At 30.7% G+C, this 27,635-nt stretch overlaps 1 protein-coding gene across 2 annotated transcripts in view; it reads right to left on the bottom strand.

The window, feature by feature from the left end:
* Window positions 1-9,306: 9,306 nt before the first annotated feature.
* LOC113377280 (microtubule-associated protein Jupiter-like) overlaps window positions 9,307-27,635 on the bottom strand; it is a 107,580-nt gene continuing 89,251 nt past the window's right edge. For both annotated transcript variants that reach the window (XM_026617536.1, XM_026617537.1), the window contains exons 2-3: window positions 10,653-10,981; window positions 9,307-9,615 (exon numbers count right to left, since the gene is read on the bottom strand). In XM_026617536.1, coding sequence (XP_026473321.1) covers window positions 9,491-9,615; window positions 10,653-10,981 — 454 coding nt within the window. In that variant the 3' untranslated portion in view covers window positions 9,307-9,490. The remainder of the gene's footprint in view (window positions 9,616-10,652; window positions 10,982-27,635) is intronic.

Genomic DNA, 27,635 nt, shown 5'->3' on the forward strand with positions numbered 1-27,635 from the left:
TGTGGTTTAACATAATGTAAATTATAATACATTATTTACTCAAACAATTGTTAATAATGTAAACTAATAGTCTAATTTTTATTAATTTAGAAGACTTAAAACTCTTAGATAAACTTAGCAATATCAAATTTCCATTATACACTGAAATGACTAAAATGATATATATATATATATATATATATATATATATATATATATATAAAATTTAATGTAAGATGCAGTATACTTGATTCTGTTATTATTCGACAAATAATTATTTAAGTTGAAAGTCATTTGTTGAAAATTAAGCTGCTCTAGTTTTATGAATAGTTATGAAATATCAATTAACAGGCCAAAGTAACTATATATATATATGTATGTATATATATATATATATATATATATATATATATAATATGACAAATAATTAACTTCTTTATAAAGATTGATATATTTAAGTTATATTTAATTATAATATTAATAAGTTTTAAGATGTATTATCCTACTTTTATTTGATCTGTTGGAGTGCCAGATTATTATCGCTATTCTCATTGTTGGTTTCGCTTATAACCAAACTCTAAAGAAATCAGTAGTAGTTTGTAAATACCAAGTGCTTATAAAAACCATGATTGAGAAATTTTATCGTAATGCAAATTAATATCGCCACATGAATTGTATTGACTGGTTCATGCAATTAAAAAACATTGTATTTAGCAGATCGGCACTTTTCAAGATCAATCTAGAAATGTGTTTGTGGCATACTGTTCTATTGTCGCTGTTACCAAAAAATCTATTACCTTAGGTTTTTCCTAATTAAGTCATTCTTAGTTAGCTGCATCCTAGGAAGTATTAATTTAATTTTGTGCAAATTTTCTTGAATTTGTGATTTGTATTCTTGTTTTATAGAATCAATAACAATTTGGATTTACATGAATCCAGCCATTCCATTTTATAAAATTGTGATCAATTAATGCATTTTACTTCTGTAATTTAAATTTACAAAAAAAACTGTAGATCAATTGAAACCTGAAAGTGATAGTAGAAAATAAGTTATCATATTTATTATAAATATAAGAAAAGATTAGATGATTTTTATATATCTTAAATTATATGCTAGAGTATACTTATATTGGACTTGACAAAAACAAGGAATCTATAGTATGATCAGAATTTATGAAGACATCACATGTGTCCAAATAGCAAATAAATAATTTTTGCTCAAACACAATACATGTAATTATATATACCAAGTATTTATGTAACATTTAATGACTTTGTATATTCTCATATTTTAATAATACATGAAAAGTATTGAGTTTTTTTTTTATTAATTTTAATCTACAACGTATATAACTTAGTGCGGCTTCACTCTTAGAATGAACAAACCTGAAATTCAATTAAATTTTTAGTTTTGCTAATGTAGTCCAAATGTAAAAAGTTTTCGTTTGGCATTTGTTGGAAGATGGAAATACATAACTAATGGACAAATTCTGCTGCAAAATAGACCAATGGCAACTTTGTTGCGCTGCGTTTTCAAAGAAAATGGTACTAAAAACTGACAAAACGCTATGTATTTGCTGTGCAATCAGCCGTTTATATAAAACCTAACTAACGCATAAACGTCAAAAAAGAATATCGTCATAAGTGCATAGTTCTGGTGTGTCATATAACACATTCGAGATGTTAGAATTGACTGCACAGCAAATACATAGCATTTTGACTAGCAATTCCTCATACGAAGATAGGGACGTAACATTGGTCTATTTCACGGCAGAATTGGCCCATAGTTTTTCGTCATATTTTGCTTTTTGTTTCCGCAAAGATTATTAAAACGCATCTTAAGCTCACAAAAAGTTATACCCTGTTAATAGCCTTAAAAAACTAGCTACTCATGCAGTGGCGGATCCAGCTTCGGCGTCAGGGGGGGGTCATAATTAGTGTTAGAACGATAGTATCGATACTGAGTAAGTATCGATACTTTGATTTAGATAATGAGTACTTTTGCAATCGATACTTCGGGTCGATTCTTTTGGCGGTATCGATACTTTGCGCCGATTCTACTCAAAAAGTATCGGCTATATTTTTTGACCCCACCAAAAGTTCGACCGCATTTTATGAACACTACTCATTCTTTTTTGTCGTGGCGGCACCGCTCTTCATAGATAACGAACGAAAGAAGCGATAAGTCGAGTGCGATATGGTTTTTGTTAAAGAAGATGTTTATGAATGCCCCTAGTTCGAAGCCAATGATTAACAATAAATAAAAGAATTAAAGTTTAAGATTACGTACGTCGATAATATAATTTCTGTTACCTCCGAGAACATATGTTTATCAACGATAATAAATTTTGTATGTTATATGCAAAAACCTTGTTATCTGCGAAATTGTCACGCAACCAACTTTGATTAAATAATTTATTAAGACATTCGATTTCCGATTCTAATTTTTAAAGCCGATACTTTTTTTCTAAAATAAATACTACTTCATAATCACTAAGTATTTCCATTAAAATTATTATAGTTCCGATTTTAATATTTAAAGCCGATACTTGTTTTTTCTAAAATAAATACTATTTTATAATCGCTAAGTATTTCCATTAAAATTATTATAATTCCGATTCTAATATTTAAAGCCGATACTTGTTTTTTCTAAAATAATAAATTCTTTTTGATAAAAATTAGCCGACATTATAATTATAAATGAATACTTTCGTCACAAAACAATGCTTTTTTTAATTAATGAGTATTTTTCTTTGTGATATAAATTAGCCGATACTAAATTCATAAATGAATACTTTTGTCACAAAACAATACTATTTTTTAATTAATGAGTATTTTTCTTTGTGATATAAATTAGCCGATATTAAATTCATAAATGAATACTTTCGTCACAAAACGATACTATTTTTTAATTAATGAGCATTTTTTTTTAGTATCAAAAAATTATTGTTTTAAACTTCTCAAAATATTGAAAATGATGCTGATTTAACAGCATCAAATACAGGCAATAGAATTTATCATAATATTGTAATTCGATCTGTAGTGAGTTTTAAATCTTTCTGCACTTGTTAGGTTTGATTTTGATGAAAAGTACTCGATACTGAGTAGTATCGATACTTTTGCCACGATACTTTTTTGGAATCGATACTCTGCCTCGATTCTTTTTTCAGTACTCGGTATCGATACTTTGCCTCGATACTTCTAACACTAGTCATAATTGAAAAGTTTTTATAGTCCTCAATGAGTATGTAACAATATATATATATATATATATATATATATATATATATATATATATTAGATAGAGCGGGGCGAAAAGATTCGCGGGTAAAAAGGTCCACTACCGATATCTCAAAAACAAGTAAAGTTAAGAATTTCTTAACAACAATATTTGAAAGTAGAGGGAAAAATGTACAACCAGCCATCACCCTGATTCTTACGACGTTAAAAAAGCATTTTTACAAGAGATAAATTAAATAAATCTTTATTCCAACTCTGCTGGAGAATATTTTGGACAAAATATCGAATCAAGGTTATATACAGAGTTATCTCTGTAAAAAATGTATCTATAAAATTCATATTTTTCATTGGTTGAATAATGTAGCTATTATTTCGTTAAATCCCTTTAAAATTAAAAATACTAAATTGGATTGTTTGTCCTCTCGCCGATTTTACCCCGCCTATGGGGTAAGAAAAGACCAAGTGACAATTTTTTTAAAAACAGCAAAAAAACACATTTTTGTGATGAATTAGCTGGAAGTTGTACTAAAACATAGTCAGACGATTTTTTGTTTGATATGTCTGATTGGTTGTTATGTTTTTCGTTTAGTTTTCACAATATAATTGCTCAAAGTTAAATTAGACCCGCCTAACCTTATATATGTGTATTTTTATAAAAATAATCTGCGTCTTTGACGTGTGTCAAAATTTGATCTTTCCTCGACGTTTTCTCGTCTGAACCGATGTTAAAATTTAAAAACTATAAAATGGAACTGAATAAGCGCTTGCGTTGATTAGATTTTTGAGACGATTGGTCGATCCGTTTCTTTACTATTGACAGAAAAGTGCAGAAATTATCGTCCATGTTTTTGTCAAAAATTTTTAATCGTTTTTGCTTAAACTATTCGATTGATATCATTTGGAAATAAATGGTTTCTGGCGAAGATCGGTCAAGTCGTTTCTTTTTCATAATAGATTGCTATTTTTTGGCGATTTAAGCAAAACTTTGCATGGCGATAGAGTTTCTGCTCTAAATGAACGTACTAAACTATATTAAGGCCTGCGACAAGTGGTTTACTTATGATAATTAAAGTTTGGATTATTTGGCCGCGTTTTTAAAAAATTCACCGTGTGTTTGTATTCGGCTTCGTATTTTGTATGTGTTCGTTTTCCATCAATGTGTAATATTCAAACCATTTTTCGAAAAAAATAATTACTATATTTGAAAATAAAAACAATTTGCAATAGTTTCTCACTTCAAAATGGTTTACAGCGATTAGGAATACTTCTCTAAATCAGTCATTATTAACTTCCCATAGGGTAGTTATAGTAATAGGCCGAAAATCTAACGTTTTGAAGGTTTCTGAACACTTCGCCATACCTCAGAAAAAATGGATGTGTGAGTGTGTTTTGTATGTCCGCATTCTTTCGTCCACGTTTTCGGGGGTATGGTTTAACCGATTTGAATGGTTCAAAAAACATTCGATTCTTATTGTTAGGGAGATGTGCTGATTAGTTTTTGGCAAAGACAGGTCCAGCAGTTACGGAGATACGGAGTAAAGAGTGCAGAAAACACAAATCTAAATAACATTGAGTTTGTAATGATTGTGAGATGAGGTGATTAGTTTTTGGCAAAGGCAGGTCCGGCAATTTCAAAGATACTGAGCCAAATATGCAAAAAATGGCAGTTTTAGAGAGAACTGAGCGACCGGTTTGAATGATTCAAAAAACTTTCTGCTTGTTTTGACAAAATAATTGCTTTTCAAAAAAAAAATTGTTTAAAATTTTTTTTTTGTATATAGAAAATAATTTAGATTTTAATTTTAATTCTGACTAAAGTTTAAAACTTATATACTATAAATAAATAGTTTTAACTTTGCAATTCAGTTTATATAGTTCTTATAAATATTAGACCCTGTTAAAATATTTATAATAATCTATTTGAAAACATTTAATATTCCTCGAACATTTTGTTACGGTACGGGAAGTTCCAGCAATTTGCCTTAAGGCACGATGCCAAACACCACTAGTTAACTTCCCGTAGGGCAAGTTATAGTAATCGCAAAAAAATCGAAAATGAAAATTTTTATATATCTTTACGTTTCAGAGGTTTCTGAACATTTTGGCATACCTTAGAAAAAATGGATGTATGTGTGTGTGTGTGTGTATGTATGTACGTGTGTGTATGTATGTGCGGATACAAATTTTCGTCGACGATTTCGGGAACACGGATCAACCGATTTGAATAATTCAAAAAACATTCGATTCGTATTGATAAGGAGACGTGCTGATTACTTTTTGGCGAAGGCAGGTCTAGCCGTTCCGAAGATACGGGGCAAAAAGTGCCGAAAACGGTAACAAAGTTTTTAAGAGAACGGAGCGTCCGATTTGAATAATTCAAAAAACATTTTACTTGTATTGACAAGATATAGAATTGATCAAATTTTCATGAAGGCAGGTCTAGCGGTTTCGGAGATCTAATAAAAAAAGTAAAAAAAAATGCCATTGGGCGGTTAAAAATGATCATTAGACATATGCACATCAAATTATCAGATATTTTATAGAGATTTTAACAATAAGTATACATTTTTTTTACATTTCTATGGGCTCCGTACCAATGCTTATGCGTTAGACGGCGGCGCGGCACTTGCGTGCTTTGACATTTCGTCTCTATGCAGTTCAAGCAGTGCGATTGCTTTGAAAAAAAGTTCAAAATTTCCAAAATATGTCAAAATAAAGAAAACATTTTTTTTAAAAAAAAAATTTTTGTTTTCAAAAAAAATTTTTTTTTTTAAAAAAATGTAATATTTTGTCAATTTTATAGTTTCTCAAAAATCTATTTTTTTTCGAAGTAAAATTTTTTCAAAAATGTTAATCGTTTTTAAAAAAATAATAATTTTTGGTACGGGAAGTTCCAGCAATTTGCCTTAAGGCACGATGCCCTAATTGCCTTAAGACAGAATTACACTTACAGCTAGTTTATATATTGATTAACATTTACAGATGTTAATATTACAGAAAGTTCATGCGTAAGGGCCACTCACAGTCAGTTTAATTTTTTGAATTTTGAATGAATTTTTTTTCCTAAACTGTAATAAAACAGCTATTCGCAATACGATTGGAAAATCCTTAAATTTTAGGGATTTTGACTCCGCCATTCGTCTACAATCAGTTAAATATTTAAGTTATATAATGTGTTTGGTGAATGAAATCATTATGAAGTAATTTTGTTGTTAAATTAGTGTTTTATCTAAGTCCTACAACAAGCTCAGGGGGGGTCATGACCCCCGTGACCCCCCCCCTGGATCCGCCACTGTACTCATGTCAAAATTGGATTGCCAAATTTCGTTCTAGTGATTTTTTTTTTACTCAAAAATAGTTGAAGTTGACGATGAACTAATCAAAGCAATAAACTATTCGATTCGTCACAGTACAACACAAGTAAGACCGCAAAGAAGCTTCATCGGGAACTGTAAAGGTAAGGAAATAAACTATAAAGTTATATAATTAATTTAAAAAAAATGGATATAAAATTGTTGTACTTACAGTTAAATACTTACAGACAAATATTAACACATAATTACACTACACTTTTACGATAGCGATTGGTCAAATTTATGTGAGGTCGTGCGTCGTCTTGATTTATGCTGACAATACTACAACTTTCATATTGATCATTTCTGGCCTTTTCTATTGAAGTACATCATTTAGTTTATTCAGCTGATTACAGTTCGAATTAGCAGTTGTGGCTTCTCAAACAATTTCTTTGAAATCTCACCAAACATACAGCATTACTTTTTTCTGCTGAATATCGGCTTCGGAAATGGTTTGAGCCGGTTCACTTTTATTATTAACTTCCCGAAGGAGAAGTTTATGTTTTCATAAAAAAAACAATTCGCTAATTTTATGTTTTCTCGACGTTTCAAGCCATTCTGAATCGAATGAGGCCAAATTTGGACAAAGTATGTGTGTGTGGGAGTGAACAGATTTTTAGACCATACTAAAATATTACGGCCCTACGACACCTCGTTTAACTTTAAAATTCGTCAAAGTTTGCAAAATTGAGTAACGTTTTTTTGGCGTTTGTGAAAATGAGAAATTCCATCGTTTGCTTAAAAACGCCTGAAGCGATTTCAGAAATTTAAGTCATTTGATGCATCTCGATGAGGATTATCGTTTGTCAGTTTTGTGCGACGGTCTGTTTAGCAGTTTCTTTGTAATTTGGAAAAAAAGTGTTAAACTTATCGTCCACATTTAAGCTCATACTACCGAATCGATTTTCAAAATCAAAAGCTGTTCGAAAGATATTAGTTGGGAATGATACTGATTAGTTTTAGGTGAAAATCTACGAGCCATTTTCTTGTAATTAACTGTTGAAAAAAAAATTTAAGCCTATTTTCATGGAACTAAAGTTCTACAGAAACTTGTTCGAATATAAAAAATATTGATTTTTGAAAATTTGCTTTTAGAAAATACTCCGAGTTTACGTGTTCGTTCATTTTCAATTATGTGTAATAAATCACTCACTCATAAATTATTTTATTGATTAAGTCGATTATTTGCACATATCGGAAAATTCATGTAACTCGCCTCAAGGAAAAATACCTATACCAACTAGTTTCATTACGTGCGATGTGTTGCATACAATCCATTTTACGTTCCTATCAATAATTCGTTTAAAAAACGGATCATTTTTGTGACATTTGGGAAGTGAATCGCAGACGTCAATGCAGCGCCGTAGGTTCTTCTCCATGAGAACATGGTGTCCTCATACATCGAGTTTCGTGCATAATCTCAGGCCGTCCAAATGGTCATAAACTATTAAATTTTATAAATTCAACTGGTCTTCCCGAACGTCCCCCGGATCGAAATTTAACTAACCAGTTTTGGCACTGGCGTACGTCAACACACCTTCATGCACATCAATCAATTTCTTTCTGGCTTGGCCAGAATTCTATTGAGCAATTTACCCTATCTGTAGGAGGATTCTATTCCTCCACAATTACACTTTTTATGATATTTTTCTGTCCAGTTCTTTGTTGTTTCACATGCCCAAATATGTTAACATTGGTTCAATTTTCACAAAAATGATTTTAAGTAGAATGTTTTTTTCTGTGATACAGGTGTGTCATATTTTTTTATAATGTTCTCTTCCATAATTTTATTTATTATATAAAAATCCACCATTATCTACTTTTCTTATATATATATTGTTTGTTTAAATATTATTAAGATCATGTTTCTTGACAGATGTCAAGAAGATGGAACGTATTTAGTTCCGAAACGTCGACGTTAAATAAAGAAATGGTTTTTCAAGAAAACTTTTGTTTTCTATTATTTTTGGGATTCTTTGTTCGAAGCTCTACAAAATATTTACAAATCCAAGACTCTGCCATCTAATATATATAGATATATAGTTTGTTAGTTTATTATCTTCAGTCAACCCAAAACTCTGTGGAACAAATATTTTATGGATACTTAAATTAACCATGTAATATAGAACAAAATTGTGATTACCTTATTTTATTACAAATGTTATTCCCATTTACAAAGGATAAATAGTATCTCTAGTAGTTACAAAAAGTACAAATATTGTGAGAATTCATCATCATCATCAAACAATATAAATGTGAGTTATAAATAATTAGTAAATAATGTTTAAAGTCAAATGCAAAACTAGTACTAGTATTAAATAATATAAAACAACGATACATATCATATGATTTAATCTAAAATGATTTTTGTTTTAAATACAAGGCACTTTCATTAGATTCGCAAAAGATGTTACGAACATTGGATGGAAATAAGCAGAACAAATTCCGAAGAAAAGTCGTTAGACTAATGAAACTAGAGAATTTACATAAAAAATACAATTAAAAAATATTTAAAAAAAACAGGCTATTACTTCTCATAAAGTTCTAAAATTAAAGGATGAACAATTCAGATAAAAGATAGTCAATGAGTGGATGTTAGTCTTGTATATTAAAAACATAAATTGCTACAATTATATCTTGCTTAATACTGGTAAAAAGATTTTTCTTGCAGTAACAAATCACGCAAACATTTATAATAATAATGCACTGCATATTAACAAGTTCGATAATGAAATAAATCGCTATACTACACTAATTACGTGATCATTAATGCCAATATTAGGCTTTCATTACCTTAACTAGTAGTATTCAAGAAGTTTTGTCACTTTACAAGGAAAAAATTATACTTGCTAGATATAACTCCAATAATTTATGTTTACATATTGTGAATTTTGGAGAATTCACAGGAAAAAGCTCCTTCACCATAGGCCGGAAGAAAAACCACCTGGTGGTACTCTTTTTCCAGAAAAACCGTTAGTTGCGCCGTTGGTAACGCCGTTGCTGGAGCTGTGCCTGGCTGAATCTCCATTTGTAAAGTTTGCATCTGAAATTGAAAAATTATAATTTCAATTTCAACACAGTAGGTATTCAAAAAGTATGCAAAAAACACAAATTAACAAAATTGATTTATGGTATATATATATATTAGGGTGGTCCTTAAAACGGTCATTTTCGAATTTCCTTGCTCCCAGGGGCTTAAATGGTTCCAAATAGATAAACAATTCTCTGAAAGTTTTAGCTCCTAATATTAACGTTTAGATAGAGCGCAATTCAATCAAAGTTTGTATGGAAAGAGCATGGAAAAAATTTTGAAAATCAAAAAAAAATGTTTTAGGTATAAGTTAGCGACAAATGAATAAGTTTTATTTATTCATTTGTTCGCTAAATTACATCTAAAAAACAGTTTTAAAATTGAAAATTTTTCCATGCTATTTCCATACAAAACTTTGATTGAATTGCGCTCTATCTAAACGTTAATATTAAGAGCTAAAACTTTCAGAGAATTGCTTTTTATCTATTTGGAACCATTTGAGCCCCTGGGAGCAAGGAAATTCGAAAATGACCGTTTTAAGGACCACCCTAATATATATATATATATATATATATATATATATATATATATATATATGCTTACACGTAAATACGTAAATAATTCTATATTACAAGTTTGGTTTATATGAAGCTGTAAATTATGAAATGTAAGTTAAAATGCATTTGAAATATAATTATGACAAATGATCAATGAGCAGATCAAACTATGTATATCATTTTATAAAATCAAACTATCATTTATCAAATTAAAAATAAGTGAATATCTATTGCCTTATTATAGCATACCACTCAAATACAAATATAGAGCTATAACGCAAATATGCATAAATATTTGATAGAATTTCACATTTAAAAATTAAATAGGGTAATAGCATTCGTTGAGTTAGAAATGTTTTCAATTTATGACATATTCATGCAGTATATCGAACATTTCAAAACTTAATTCGAACTGGGATTAATTAATATCAATCGATCACAAATGAATTTATAAGTTACTATATAACGCAAAAACATAAAAGTCCATATAACCTCCGTTAGGTGACGATGGCGTCGAAGCGACACTGTGCCCATTCTGTTGGACCGGAGTGGCACGATCAACATTGTCAGTGGTTCCAATTCCAATATTGCTCTTCATGTGATTTTTGGAAGGCGTGTTAACCACCTTATTGTCGCTGCCGAATAGTCGGTCGTGCGAGTCGATTGCGCCTTTGCGCGGCGTCGGCTGGTTGCCGTTGCTGGCTGGGCCGAACAGGGAGGACTGCATCTGGTGGCGCACGTTGCGCGGCACGCCGGCCGGCGCGTCGGTCACGCTAGCGCCGAAGATGTTGCTGCTCTCGCCGCCTGGAGGTTTCAACACCCTGCAAACGAAAGAAACAATATTATAGACAAATTATAATAAACATTTTTAGCAAAACACTTTAAAACGAACAATTCATGTTTTAGTGCGTTTTATATTGAGTATATTGATTTAGCACTTTTCGCAGTTTAAAACTATTAAAAAAGTTAATTATTCTTAGGTCACATTATAATACTAGAGGGGAATCATAAGATTCTTAAGTATAAATATTTATTATTAATTATTAACTTCCCGTAGGGTAAGTTATTGTAATGGGCCGAAAATCGGAATTGAAAATTTTTACATTTCTCGACGTTTTGTGTGTGTATGGATACAAATTTCCAGTCACGTTTTCGGGCGCACGGATCAACCGATTTGAATGGTTGAAAAAACATTCGATTTCTATTGATAGGGAAAAGAGCTGATTAGTTTTTGGCGAAGGCAGGTCCAGCCGTTTCGGAGATACGGAGCAAAGAGTGCAGAAAATAGAAATCGACTTTTTGAGAGAACGGAGTATCCGATTTGAATGATCTAAAAAACATTCAATTAGTAATGATTGGGAGAAGCGTCTATTAGTTTTTGGCAAAGGCAGGCCCAGCCATTTCGAAGATACGGAGCTAAATATGTAAAAAATGGCAGTTTTTGAGAGAACTAAGCGTCCGATTTAAATGATTCAAAGAACTTTCTGCTTGTGTTAACAAAATAATTGATTTTGGAAAAAAAATTGTATCTTTTTTTTTTTAGTTTTTCTTGTATATCGAAAATAATTCAGATTTTATTTTTATTCTGACTAAAGTTCTAATATAACTCAAACAAATAATTTTAAATTTACAATTTAGTTTATATACTTCTTATAAATATTAGACAATGTTACAATATTTATAATCATATATTTGAAAACATTCAGTATTCCTCGAACATTTCGTTACGGTACGGGAAGTTCCAGCAATTTGCCTTAAGGCACGATGCCACCCACCCCACTAGTTTTTTTATTATTATTCACAGTGTTTTTCAACAATCAGATTACAAAAACAATCTATAACTTGAAAGTAGGCATTGAAAATAAAGACAAAAAATGAAGAAAAACAAAAAAGATTAAATTAATAAATAATAAATATTAACAATAATAATAAATAATAATTATAAATAACTTTTGTGAAACATTTTACTGTATATAACAAAAAAATATGTTGCTCTTGCTGGCATATCTCCATAGCTCTATCCAGGGCCGGATTTAGAAATTTGGCGCCCTAGGGCACTGACAAAAATGCCGCCCCATTTTTTAAAAATTAGAATAACTATTTGATTGCAAAATGTTTATCACTCAATACACACTTGTTCTATGTGTAGATATAACTTTTTTTCTTAATTGCAAAATTTTGCCGCCCGAGAAAATTTGCCGCACTAGCCCCAACTGCCCCTACTGTAAATCCAGCACTGGCTCTATCCCATATGTCCATATTGAAATTATGTTTGGATGATCTTCCTGTGAGCCTGTTCAATTCCTTCATTTTAAGATCTATTTGCTTACTTTTCAATGTTATGTGCATTTCCAGTTAAGTTTTCAATCAATTTGCATATCTAAGTATTTTACATTTATTCAAGTATAATGTAGGGGTTGAGTGGTTTCTTAATGAGACAATAAGATAATGCGATTTGTCGACATTGATTTTGATGTTCCATTTTTCTAGCCAATTCTAATTCAGTCAGATAGGTGAGTATAAATTATATGCATAACAATGCACAGCTAAATTATTTAAATAAATTGAATTTGAAGTACATACTATAAAAATTATTGTTTGTCCCAATAACATACGTCATGGTTATATTATCGCATTATAACTTTTCTTTCTTAAGTTTTGATAACTAGAATTGGAATTACCTTATCGATTTATTTTTACCTGTTAAAAAAATATCGTTACAGAGGGACAGAAAAGCATGAAAAATGATTTATAATGTTACCTTTAACTTAAAATATGGAGAAGTGCTAGAATACCCCTCTAGTGACAAATTTCTAAACTTCGTTTTAAATGTAATATATATTAGTAATAATGTGTAATGCAGTTAATATTCTCAATTTGATATTGATAAAATGCAAAGTTTTTATAAAAATTTTCAAATTTAAAAATAATTTATTTTATTACTTTTTGAATTCCCTCTCAATTAATGTTTCTGTATTATACGAAGAATCGGACACATCCATTAATGGTTTCGAAAGTGCAATATATCAAACTAAAATAAATTAATTAGTTAAAAATTTAATATGTAATATAAAATGCGCAGTTCATATTCTAGCTACTGGATATTAAATTTGTACTTATGTTAGAATTAATCGAAGACGTTTACGATCTTGCCCGATTTACGAATATACCCCACTTCAATTTACTGAGATATTTAATGCATTTTACGAAGTGAAAGTTTCGAGTTATTAAATTTTTTAATGTAATTACGATTTACAATTATTTCAAATGATCTTTTGGCACGTTTCAGACATGATGTGGTTTAATTTCTTCTTGTAGAAAGTTACACGGATGAGAAAATTTTACAAGTAAAACAACACTAAACCCAAATATTTCATCAACCATTTGAATAGATAATCTAATTAAAATGAACTTGCTGTTATCGAAGTTATCGCTCTCCAGTCGTTTCTCAAAAATTAGTGTTTTCTCCAAGTTTATGATAAATAAATTAAAAATTTACATTTGTTCGTATTGGCATGATTAGAAGAAAAATTATTTTTTCTTATTTTTACCATTTGAATATTATAAAGGTATTATTCAAGTGTTGTTGACCGTCAGTAAGGCAGTTAAAAGGATGTTACTATAATAATTATGTTTAAACGTTGTTTACATAAGCCTGACAAAGTTTATATAAATGAATAAGTTTAAAGAAAAAAAGCATGTTAATTCTCAAGATACTTGAACGTGTGACAAACAATATTAAACAGAAGGTGCTAGATTTTATCCGAAAAACGCATCTCATACAGATATTTATGTCCATGTTTACTCGAAACACATACTTAACATAAACGTGTGCACCACAAACTGGCAAGCACGTGCTTTTACTTCCACTTAACTGCTTGGTTAAAAAAATAGGGGACATATTTAAAAAATAATCAAAATATAACGAGTGTGGAAAAAAAGATATTTAGCACCAGAAAATTGATTTCGGTCGATATACAGCGTATAATGGTAGCTGGCTACCTTCAGTGAGATTAATCAATTAAAATATTCTGTTTATGAAACATACAGCTCATTGTACGAATGCAACAATGCAATTTTTTACGGATCTGAAAAAAAACTCTTCCAAATGTTTTACTTCTGTATTCGTACTTTCAAGCAACTAATAGATAACACTGCGTGGCAGTAAAAAAAATTCCTGAGATGTTATGATGGTAAGAAATTCGAGGACGCTGATTCCGAAAAAAAGTAACCAATCTGCTAGTATTACCTCAAACTACAATGGAAAATAAGACATATGTAATTTTTTGCCTTTAATAGTCTTTTTATATAATTTTTGAGCATGGACAAAGCCATCATGTGGACGTCCCACCTCTCCTAATATCGCACCTCCAAAGTCCTAATGCCTTGGTAGATTTTCTCGCTCGACTCCCTGGATTTCTTCTCGATTTTATTCATAGAACTAAAGAACCGTGGAGTTTTTATGTGTTGCCTTATTTGGGGATTATCGAATTTATTAGTTTTTAATTCTTGCTGTCATTTGTTAACGTTGGTCTCTCAATTCATCACATGGTAGACTGAAGGTTTTGATATTCTAGATTGATCATCATTAGCATGGATAAGGGATCGTAAGTAGATCCAAGGCCATTGAGGTCATGGAGTGTGACCTCTTGCTTCTATTGCCTGAATTTATTCCATTGATATTTACCATTGATAGCATTTTTTTCTTCTGAATAAGAACGTAATCAGACTACGCAATTTTGGCACAGTATAAAAAACTCACATTTTACCTTGATTGCGCAGTTTTGAAATGGTTGTAATAGGCTGTCTTTACGCAGTTCGATATTGGTTTTTAGTACTTGTCGAAAACATTCACCACAGATGTATAAAAAACTGTTAGTCCAGTCATTTAAGCTTAAATTAGGTAAAAATCTTGGAATTCGAGATACCCGGCTGTACGTTTGTAAATACTTGTATAGTGACACCTAAAAGTTGTCACAAAACCTACATTTGAGACAACTTTTAGGTGTCAATATACAAGTATTTACAGGCTTACGGCTGGGTATCTCGATTTCCGAGGTGAACATACTAATGACGACTATATCTAGATTACGCATAGAACATCTTAGAGTCGGAGTCATTTGAAAAACAGCTGATAAAACTCTTCGTCATTCGTTAAACTGCGATAATCATAGCCAACTTAGATAAGGAAATGATAGCCAAAGTGAGTAATGAGGGTAGTTCCGCAAAACAGGATCTGTTACGGAAAAACGGAAGGTATATTTGAAATCAGCGTACAATTCTAAGTAGATGTAAAAAAAAGTTCGAGGGGAAAAAACAAGAATGCCATTTTTGTCGCTCAGTGTATTATATGTTAAAAAAACTTAATTTCCTGTGAAGCCAATAAATTTACCAAGCATTCACATTCACATTCAGAATCACATCAGAGAGCGTATAATCGTCGCGTGGTGCAAATGGAAGAAGAAAGTCAGAACGGTGATGAACGGCGATCGATGCATCAACGGCGGCACATGACAAATGAAAAGGATTATCACAACACACATTGTTGTCGAGAATATGGTAAGTCATCGTGGATTATTACGATCGCGTAATTAACAAATGGTAAAAGGCGACGGACCGAAAACCAACGAGAAGATATCTCCCATGGCACACAGAAAACTAATGACATATAATATTATAGTACTTAGCAAATCGCAAACACAGAACATCAAATCCTATGCAGGAACAATATAATCGAATGACACATCTATAACACATATTTCTTTAAGAACAATTACATAACTACAACTATATAATTTTTTTATCATTTTTAATTAGAATCTGTACACTTATGGCAACCCAGTAGTCGTCCAATCCAATTATGACTAATTAACTATACTCGAAATATTTGCTAGCATTTTTATTATATATGTGCAACTATCCCCGCGAGAGGCGATTTTCACTTGAGGCTATATTTATTGAGGCTTGAGAATCGAACCAGTGAATCCGGGACTAGTTGGTGCTAAGCCCACGTTCGAACCGATATCGCCACCGCCGGCCCACAACTATATCAAATTGACAGATTTTTTTTTATTAGGACATTGAGTAATTATATTGACTTATTCTTATTATATGAATCTTGAATGGACGGCAACCCAGTAGTTGTCCAGTTATGACTAATCATTATCTATACTCGAAGTATGTACTGACATTTTTTATTATATGTGCAACTATACCCACGGGAGGCGATTTTCACTTGAGGCTATATTTGAAATCTATGACCTCAAGTGGAAATTTGACATCGAAGTTGCCTGATGTCAGGCTTGGCGGTAGCGGAAATCGATCCGGGGAACCTGGAACTAGTTGTTGCTAGCCCACGCTCTAACCGATATCGCCACCGCTGGCCCATAAACAATATATTTGTACAGATAAAAAAATGCAGTATTGAAAAATGTAAATATAATATTTTTTGTATAATAAATATAAATCGCTTATTGACAATTTCGTATAAACACTTCACTTCAATAGAACTGTGTTTTGTGGTGAAATGGGTGAACTTTTTCAAACTAATAAATTGTTAAAACATACTGTGAATTCACTCAAATATAGGGGAAGTACCGCAAAACGACATGGTGTTTTTTTTTAAATATTTATTTATTTAATGACACTGTAATTAGTCTCTATCGTTTTTAAAAATCCTGGATTCATTGACCACCAATAAATAGTTTTGATTAAGTAGCAACTATAATAACATATTTATTAAGCAAAAATGCAACTTATATATCTATATAGTACGAACAAAATGGCGTAAGGTAGATATGTAATGAAATACTAATTAAGGAAGAGTTAAAAAAAATATTTAAAAGACAAATACATCGTTTGGTCCTCTTTGGGATATTGGCACCTGACGCAGCCCAAAAGGAACAAATCTTACGACGCAACCACCCTTCGCTGATCTCAGAGCGAAAAAAGAGTTTTACAACAAAAGCAAGTCTCAACTTTTTACTGGTGGATCCTTTAGTTTGTAGAAGTAATTAAAAAGTAAAAGGTTTCAATTTTATTTTTTCTTGACCTCCATTGAACTACCCTGCAGTTCTTGTAAAATAGAATTGTGTTTTTTTCCGAAATTGAAATTATTTAAATCAAAATTCTACCAAACACCTGACTATTGCAAGGAAGTTGAACAAAATAACTAGTTTTGGCGTAAATTCAATAATTTTAATAGAAATAATTTTCAAGTATCAATAAATAAGTCCCAAATAAACTACTACCCTCAAAATAAACTTTTGAAGGATCCATACACGTTTGAACTGATTACTGCTAGAAGACTGTGACATTGAAGCTCAACATCTGAGAATTGTTGTATAATCCTTTGATTATAATTTTTTACATGGTTAAGAAGTAAAAAGTATTACGTTAAAGTAAAAATAGATTATAATAGTAGTCGTTATAATAGATTTGCGAGTATAATAATACTGTTTTTGGAGTATGGCGGCCTAAGCAATAAACAATATTTATGATTACAAGAAACGAGAACAGAATCGAATAATCATAATAGATCATATCTGAATCGGAATCAAACCAATTATTTCGTTCGCTATTTAGGGCGCCAAACATATTGCTAGCATTATATTTATTTGTATTATATGTATCCCTGACTATGTATATAGATAGTCGAGTCAGTCTCATGTTGTCGGTAATAAGTTGAATATGGGCATTCATTTCATATTTTCGCCTTTTGCTGACAATGAGTATAACGATGTAAATTTCTTATGTTGTGAGCGATTTGAGAACACTTTCACTGTTCAAACAGATTTACAACTTTGAGCGAAAATTTAAATCGATGTTAATAAGGAACAGGCATCAACGCTCTGAATTATGTTGTTTCCAATCCGTCTCTTAGAGATTTAAGTGTTGATCGTTGGATCGAATGGCTTCTTAGTAATTGCATGAAAGCGTGTCGTGTGTATCACCACAAATCAATAAAACTGTTACGATTGTATGATGATAACGTTGCTCAGACTTATTTTTATTATACATATATGTATGTTTCCATAATATACACGAATTCTATATTAAGTTTGGGAACGATCATTTCATTTCACGACTAGAAATGGTAATATATGCAATCTGCATACTTATTGTTTGACGCACTATTATAACGTTTTGAATTTTTCATCATATATTTATAATGAAAAATCAGTAAAAACAATAAAATACCAATAAAAAGTAATAAAAGACGAAATTGCCGTCGAGCGTTCTTATCTTAAGCAACCTGTGCTTAACTAAATTCTACTGATGTTTGTACAATTTTCCTTAGTTATTAAATTTATTGCTTTATAGTACAAACTTATTAAAGTTTGTACTAATAAAGCATTTTCCTTAGAAAATACACTTAAATCTCTATCTTGTTTAAGAAATCTAATTTTAATACCACGAGAAAGTCTTAATACAATTAGTATTTTTTACCTTACAATTCAATTATCGTACTTCACCCAGTTTGTAAAGAAATTATGCGAGAATTCAATATTAGAGAACCATCTTGCCTCAAAATGATCTATACTATGGGGTTTTTAGAGCTTTTTTGCATCTGAAATTTTTACGTTTTTAAAAGCGAAGAAATGAAATTAAATATTTTCATGTGCTCAAATTTAAAGGTAATGCTCCATAAAACAAGTAGGTTATATGTTTTATCAACCACTGTCTGTTTGATTTTATTTTAATATACTGCAATATACACCGCAAAAATTCTTAATTACCTTAAGTATGTATAAAAAATGGTGTAACTGTATTTTAAACATACCGTGAAATAATTTCATGCCGATTGAAACAGTTTTTATGTCATGAACTGTAAGAAAATAAAATTAAGATTTTACTGATTCGGATTTTATAGCCGTATCATTTAGGAAATAAAGTTTATATAAAGAAAATCACATAACATATGGAACTTCTTAAATTCAATTTTCATATCATTCATTTATATGAAACAGAAATCAATAACCATCTAGATTTGACATATGTATTCAATCGAAATAAAAAAAACTAGTGGTGTATGGCATAGTGCCTTAAGGCAAATTGCTGGAACTTCCCGTACCGTAACGAAATGTTCGAGGAATATTAAATGTTTTGAAATAGATTATTATAAATAAATACTGCAACATAGTCTAATAATTAAAGAATTATATAAACTGAATTGCAAAGTTAACATTATTTATTTAAAATATATACGTGAGCTTTAGAATTTTAGCAACAATTAAAATTAAAATCTAAAATATTTTCGATATACAAAAAAAAATGTTTATAAAAAAAGTAAAAAAAATTCAAAAGCAATTGTCTGTATTTTGAATTTTTGAATCATGCAAATCGGTTGCTTAGTTCTCTCAAAAACTGCCATTTTTTGTACCTTTACCTCCGTATGGCTGGACCTGTCTTTGCCAAAAACTAATTACCTTTTCTCCTCATCATTACGAACTAAATGTTCTTTAGATCATTCAAATCGTTCTCTCAAAAACTCGATTTCTATTTTCTGCACTCTTTGCTGTTGATCTCCGTAACGGCTAGACCTGCCTCTGTCAAAAACTGATCAGAACGTCTCCTTATCAGTAAGAATCGAATGTTTTTTAAATTATTGAAATCGGTTGATCCCTGTTCCTGAAATCGTCGACCAAAATTTATATCCGCACACATAACATACCATTTTTTCTAAGGTATGCCAAAATGTTCAGAAACCTTTTAAACGTAAAGATATATAAAAATTTTCATTTTCGATTTTTTTTGCGATTATCATAACTTACCCTACAGGAAGTTAATAAAAAAAAGTCATTTGATCATCATTGATTTGTGGGAACTGTTTTATAACTATTATAAGAAGAAGTCAAACGCATATCCCAAGCATATGAAACAACCACACTTTAAAGAACAATATAGAATTGAAATTCATAATTCGTTGATTTAAGAATGCATATAAAATTACTGCCAAAGCCAAAAATAATTTCCAGGCATTATATAACTTGGGAAACATTTCTGAACATTACAATTTCAAACATAAAAGGCAGTGTACAGAAGTAATTATAAATGCACGGCCATCAATCTGGTAATTACTGCGACGTTTGTGCCTTACTGATTGTGAGTTGTTTTTTTTTTGTTGTTGTTGCTGTAACTGCAGCGCTTCCTTTTTGAATCGGCTTGCGTTTTCGTAATGCCAGTGTTGGACTCCTTGTTTGGCGTTGCTCAAACTTAAATTCATCAACGGCATCGGCGAACAATGCACATTATTTAGACACGACATGCCGTGTATTCTGATCGAATTCAGAGATACCATGATGACTGACAGAAGGCGAGGAAGCGCCCATTCATGGTAACAGAGTTAGAACATAGCACAGTTTCCCAAAATGGGAGAGTAGTCGATGTATTCATATGCATGGACATTTGATATTATAGTAGTTCGCCTCGGAATGAAGTTTGTAAATACATCATTTCTATGACACCCTAAAGTTGTCTCAAAACCTACATATGTTGCGTACATCCTACCATATGTAGGTTTTGAGACAACTTTAGGGTGTCAATATATAAGTATCTACAGACTTACAGCTGGATATCTCGAATTCCGAGATTCTTACCTAATTTAAGCTTAAATGACTGGGACTAAATAGTATTCTTAAATAAAGTAGCTGAGCTAACTTATATAACAACAATTATTACTAAAGCATTGTGAAAATCATCTGATTTGATATTTAACTTCTACAAGAGTTTCGAATAAGCTAAGCAAGAAAAACTGCACACAAATAGTTTGTCAGAAAAAATCTATCAAAAATATACCGAATATTACTATTTTTTCAAAATTTGAATACGCAACTATTTTAAAATTTTTAGTATATTTTTATCTATTGTGCGATATAAAAAGATGCAGTAGTGTGAAATATTAAATGGGATTCCGTGATTATTCTCTCTAAATCTGAACTGAATATGAAAAAATTGCCAGAAGCCTCCATGGAGTAGTAAAAATGATAATTTTACTAATTCCACCGTGCGTTTGTAAATCTGCGGTTGAAATTCATTTCGCAAATAATAGATATATAATACACTTCATTCCTATGATTAAAACTGGCATTAATTAATAAAAGCATGTAATCATTTTTAAGTAAATTCCAGTTTTCAATTTCAATTTAACGTTCAGTTAATCTTTCAAAATATGTTAATTATCCATATCAAAAATATATGGTTTTAATTCTATTTATTATATGTATCCCTAGTTAAGTCAGTGGTTTCCAACCTTTTAGAACCGCCACGCGTTCTTATAAAAAAATATTACGCACCCCTTAATTTTTTTATATTTTAATTTCATACTCAAATAATATAATTTAATTATTTAAGACTACAAAATAATATACAATATACATAACAAATAACTATTCAATATGTATTTGTATTATCTAATACAATTTCAACATTTTTGGTTTATTTTCGAATAGTATTTTGGAAACAGCTGTACGCCCCCTTGAAACAGCCTCGCCTTATGAGTAGTCGCGCCCCACAGGTTGGAAACCACGAGATTAAGTATATCTTAATTGATTAAGTATGACACTAATATCTTTATTGTTTACAAAATTTTTTTTTATATAAATAATATAAAAGGTGCCGATATATATAAAGTAACAAGAAAACATTACAAATAAATATCACTCTAATACTTGTATAGATATATATGTAAAATAAATCAAACAAGAAATAATGCACAATAATATGAATTAGGTAGTAAAAATGGAAATAAAATCTTGGTTCTTAGATTATCATATTCGATAACCATAATTAAATATGCCATTTATAAATTTGAATTATTAATCATTGTTTATATTACAATCATAATTTTGAGCGGATGTAAAGTGTTTATAATCGAAATAACCGGAATTGTTTCCGTGCTGATAATTCATAACTTCGCATTTTGCTCGATACAATTAATGTTTCCCTTAATTTTCAATGGTAATAATGATCTCCGGAGAGTAGGACAAGTTTATTACTAACGCAAAGATTCCAAATTATCAATACGTGTTAATTACATTAATTATGTGGTTAATTATAAAGACAATTTGAAACGAAGTAGATAATCATTGCTGGAATTAAACATTTATCTTACAAAAACATAATTAACCACATAAAATAATGACTATTATTAACCATACGTTGATAATATAAATTACAAAAAATATGAACTTTTATTAGGCTAATTATGTTTCTAGAGTTATGACGGGCGCTAAATACCGCGATGGAATTCATTATTAATTTTCATGGGAATCGATTTGCGATTCTGGTATCATCGTAGTCTATTTATACCAATATCGAAAGTGCATTCTGCGTTGCCTCTTAGAACGCACACAAAGCTGAACAATTGCAATATAATAATAAAATAATAGTTGGTATTTATTACAATTACTCTCTGCAAGTACAAATTGTAATATTCAATATACCGGAGAATAAAGCGGATTTAGTTACCATTTATTTATGATTAAAAACCTAGCTTAACAAAAGACATTCTAAATGATCTAAATATAATATTAATTCAAACAATATGAAACAAATTGTAAGAATTTTTTTTTTAATCTGGTTATTTTCAAAAACATTAGTAAATATATGAAGCAAATCTAAATCTTTGAATTTGATGAGATTTCTATAAAATTTAATTAGCATTTACACCCTGAGTGTTTAATATTACTCTAATTTGTATGCGTTTTACATTTACAGCCCTAGGGTAGGTAAATAAAACATAATGAAAAAAAAATCTAAAACAAATACTATAATATATATTTAACACGTATTTTTGGCATTTGGATATATTTTGTTGCATCAGATACGAAATGCTCTTCAAATATTTCCAATTCTTTCATAAAACAGTGCTTTATTGTCGGTATGATAATATCTATTCTTGAATAGAGACTCACAACTATCAAATGTTTTTAGTGTAACATACTATGCAGCCCCGGTCTCCTCTACGGCAACCGAATCGGCAATTTATTGTATATATGATTTATTTATGTTTATATATTTGTATTTGCATGCCGTGTGCATATCGTAATTAGGAAAAGTGCTTGCAATACATGAAGAGTAAGTACAAAAAAGCACGATTAGCATCGCTAATGTTTCCTATTGCACCGCTTTATTGGTTTACTATTATTGCAAACAGACTGAAGTATTTGTAATGTAAATAATGTACTTGGTTATCGTACATACTTCATGATAATCGTATGTACTAATATTAAATTAAATAGAAATTTAATAGGAGCATAGGTATAGGTAGAGGCGAAAGACAGTAAGATGTACAAATAGAAACGGTTCATATAAAATAGGCAAAAATAAGCGATAATTTCAATGCTTTAGAATGACCTTGATCTTCTCATTTTAAAACAACTTTAAGGATCAAACCCTATTTTATAAAATATGTTCTTGACAAACTAACTGATTAAAACTTGTGGCCTAACCGAATGACAATCAGTTGTTAGGTAATTAGGTCGTAGGACATTGCATCCTGGCAATACGACTCTTTTTCGCCATACTAGGCATACAAGAACTCATTTTCGACCATTCCAATTTCCAAAGCAATTCTATTCACATTTATGTATCAGTACGAGTAATAAACAAATAAGTAAAAGTGTTAACTGTTTCATTTTGTTCCAAACTAACTATAAATCTGCACTGTAGGCACCACACCGCGTTAGTTTAGACTTTTTTGATTCATTGAAGTTTTGCATTCTATCGCTGGCATTTAAGATAAATCTTTTGTTCTCATGCAATATATAAGTCATATCACTGCGTTATTCCGCAGAAAACAAATTTTTATGAAAAACTACTTATCAAGCTCTTACAAAATCTGAGTTGTAATCTCCACATCCGTAAATAACATAATAATTATCTTGCTTAAACAAAACTCCACTCCGGAATATGATAAACTGATTTTACTAGAACACAACGGAGTTTATTTGCATTGCATTTAAAACGAAAACACAGAAAGCAACCGAAAAACGATACAAAAACAATAAAATATGCCCAAAGATGCTATGCAGCGAAATTAATCATTGTATTATTTGGCACCAAAGTGGCACTTGCGCAATCAGAATCAGCTCTTCCTACCGACGTATCTGGCTTGGTTTCTTCCATAAGAGCATCCATTAATTAATTCATGATCATAAAATGTAAAAATGTTGATAAGCGTAATGGTTTGATGTGCTACGATTCTCGATGCAAATAAATGAGAAAAAAGGTAAATAAGCGGTAGATTCCCAGGTTTTATTGGTCAACGCGATCATTTTGAATTGCAACCACAACGACAATCTTGGTTATAATTGCCCGATATAATTACACATCCTTGATGATACAGGGAATCGGAGATGTGCGAGGTTTATGTATGTGTTTATATATATAGTATATATATTATACTATATTCTCGTATATTTAGTTGGAGATAGTATGCAGCGGGTAATTCAGCGGGAAGATAGAATAAGATAGTAGACAGGCCAATGAACTTTCAGTAGTGCGCATCGAAGCGGCGTGTTAACTAACAATAAGTTCGCGGAAGTCACTGCCTAGACTAGATCATGACGTCACAAATAAAAAAAATACTCAGATTCTTTTTCCAGTCTGATGCAAAGGGTTGGTCCACCACAAGTTAGGGGGGTATTCTAGCGTAGAAATTAAAAAAAAAATAGTTTATGTTTTTTTCTTTGAAGTTCAAGAATGTTCGAGAGAATTCTTCAAAATTTAAAATATTTTTTGAGATACAGCTGTTTTTACTATGATAATCCTCTACTGTTTCTTTTTAAACGCTTTTTTCTCAAAACTGTATTCTTCAATACGATGTCCGCGATTTCTCGAGTTTTACTGGACCGATTTACTTGAAATTTTCAGAGCAAATACACTTCTCTCTTTGGCATATACTAGCCTCATCTCCGAATTTCAATTTTTACTATTTTTTAAAAATTAGAGAAACTCAAAAATGTGGTAAGAAATTGGTCCTTGTTTTTCAAACAGTCACATTTTGTCAAAAGATTATTTTTCAACTAGTATATACCATAAAAACATCTTTCTTGTATATTAATCTTTTTTTTCATTTCGGATTACTAGAAGGGTTGCAATAGTGGGTATGGTCTGGTGTCAACTTTTTGAGACCCCTTAATTCAACCACTTCTAATTTTTAAAATCATCAACTTTTTTGTTTTAATTTTTTTCCTGTATTTTCGTAACGTTAATAAAGAAATTATGAAAATGATGTTAGTATATAAATTAATTGCCTTTCTTACTATGATGACCTAAAATTCATGCGTCTACACTAGAAAACCCCCTTAAACAATATGAAAGCTTCTAGAAATAAGCACAACGCTGCGTCATTTTAAGCACATTATTCATTTCATAAAAATTTTATATGCTTAATTTTATATGCGATCAATTTTCTCAACATGAAATACAATTATACAATATTTTACTTAGTCCAAACAACATTCAGTTGGTGTATTTATATTTGTTATGTTGCACGCAAATCAAAGTGAGGTTAATTAAAATATTTTTTGCAAATGAAAGGAGTCGTAATCCCTTAATGTGCACATAAAAATGGCGCATTTCTGAATCATTAAGCGCGTGCAAAAAGCGCGAAAATACCCACACAAAAGCTATCATCATTGAGGACAATGATCGGCGGTCGATGATTCCTCCACTACATGTTCACGGAAATGTTTATTTTTGAACGTGATTGCAAAAAAATTAATCGTCTGTAACATTTACTGCATGGCTTATTTGGAAATAAAAGTTATGTTTGTGAGTCATTAGGTCAATTAAGAACAGGTATTATATTAAGCAGTCTCAAACATTAAAAACGATATGTACCACAATAATTTCCCGAAAGTAAGTGCATCATAAAAAATTGAAATTCATGAAGAATTGCTGGCTATTATTTTATTTATTACAGAACATTTTGATGAACTGTATACGAATTAACTTAATAAATATTAAAGTCATTTGAGATTTGCGAATAAGAGCTATTGTACGACTGCATTACGACGCATGAGAAATAAAATTGTAATAGTGTAGCGTGAGTGAGGCCTACAAATTATACAATGATATAATTCCAAACATGGGAAAATAAATGCGTATATAATAAATGCAATTTTATTGAAAATACGAAACAAGCTTCAAAATAAGTGAAAAAAAATTGAAAGCGATTAATACATGATTTTGTATGCAATTGCTATAATATTATTCGCTTAACCTTCTGTCACGCGCGGACTATCAGTCCGAAAAATGAGAAATTTTACTGCGCGTTGTGCAAAATCCTGCTCTATCAGTACCTGTCCAGAAGTAGGGTAGTAGCAGTTGGATTTGTTGAATAATATAGAATAGCCTCATGGTGGCACTCTATTCTTTATCGAATGTTGTCGGAATAACGCTGGTGATGCACAAATGCGGCAATAACATAAATGACAAGAACCTTTATGAGATTTGTTCCTCTAAATAGTAGACAATCATCACCAACCGTCAACAAGCCCAACTTTCTTGCTTGGTCAGGAAAATATCGACTAGTATCAGGGAAATAACTTTATATAAGGAACCAAACACAAAGTCCTGGCGCAGAAGTTGAAAGCAGCAACCATAAGAGGGGGTGTGCTGTGTTTTCTGTGACCAAAAAATAGGCTCACCAAAACTCATGTTAAAAGTGATTTTTTTCCGATGCGGACTCACAGTCCGACCCGTATAGTATTGTTGAAAATATTCACGGGTGCAGAATTGGACAAAATGTCCTACAACAATGACAAATAATAAGAAAGTAGTCTGAACTATTATTGCCTAGTCAATTTGAAAATGTTAATGTTCTCAAATTTCAAACATATACCCTAAACATAGGGCTTACATATGTAAAAAAAACAGCGTAAAGATGAACACCTAATATATTTAATGAACATATCATCGATGTTTACCAAGTAATTATTGTATCAGAATCACTTTCACATGGGACGTGCAGCACTCGACACAAACGAACTTAATCATAATAAACAAAGAACAATTATCATAAATATAAGATGCTAAGCAAATAGAGCTCACAGTGAGTCATTTTAACAATAAGTGTGGGAGACTATCACATGCAACATCTTAATTGTAAAAGATTATATATAAATGTTTACAGTTGATAAGTCCCTGAATCAATATACATGTATATAATAAATGCACGTATAAATATACACACAAACATATATAATAGAATCATATCACATCAACAACACTTCAAATGGGTAATGACTCGCTGTTTAACCTCAATTAACATATAGGGATATTGTTATATGGTTGCATAGTTTAGCGAAACGCTTTCTCCGGACTCGTGCATTTAATTAATTATAATTATTCAAGTAGTTATTTTCAAATAAAATTACAAGATGGTATTTTCTAATAGCTACGTCCGCATTACCAATTAAGACTCCTTAAGCAAGAATTAAGTGATGTCATAATTTAGAATGTAACCAA

Source organism: Ctenocephalides felis, unplaced genomic scaffold (assembly GCF_003426905.1).
Source record: "Ctenocephalides felis isolate EL2017-DRISC unplaced genomic scaffold, ASM342690v1 CF-g0.4_SCAFFOLD_01886, whole genome shotgun sequence".
Lineage (NCBI taxonomy): Eukaryota > Metazoa > Arthropoda > Insecta > Siphonaptera > Pulicidae > Ctenocephalides > Ctenocephalides felis.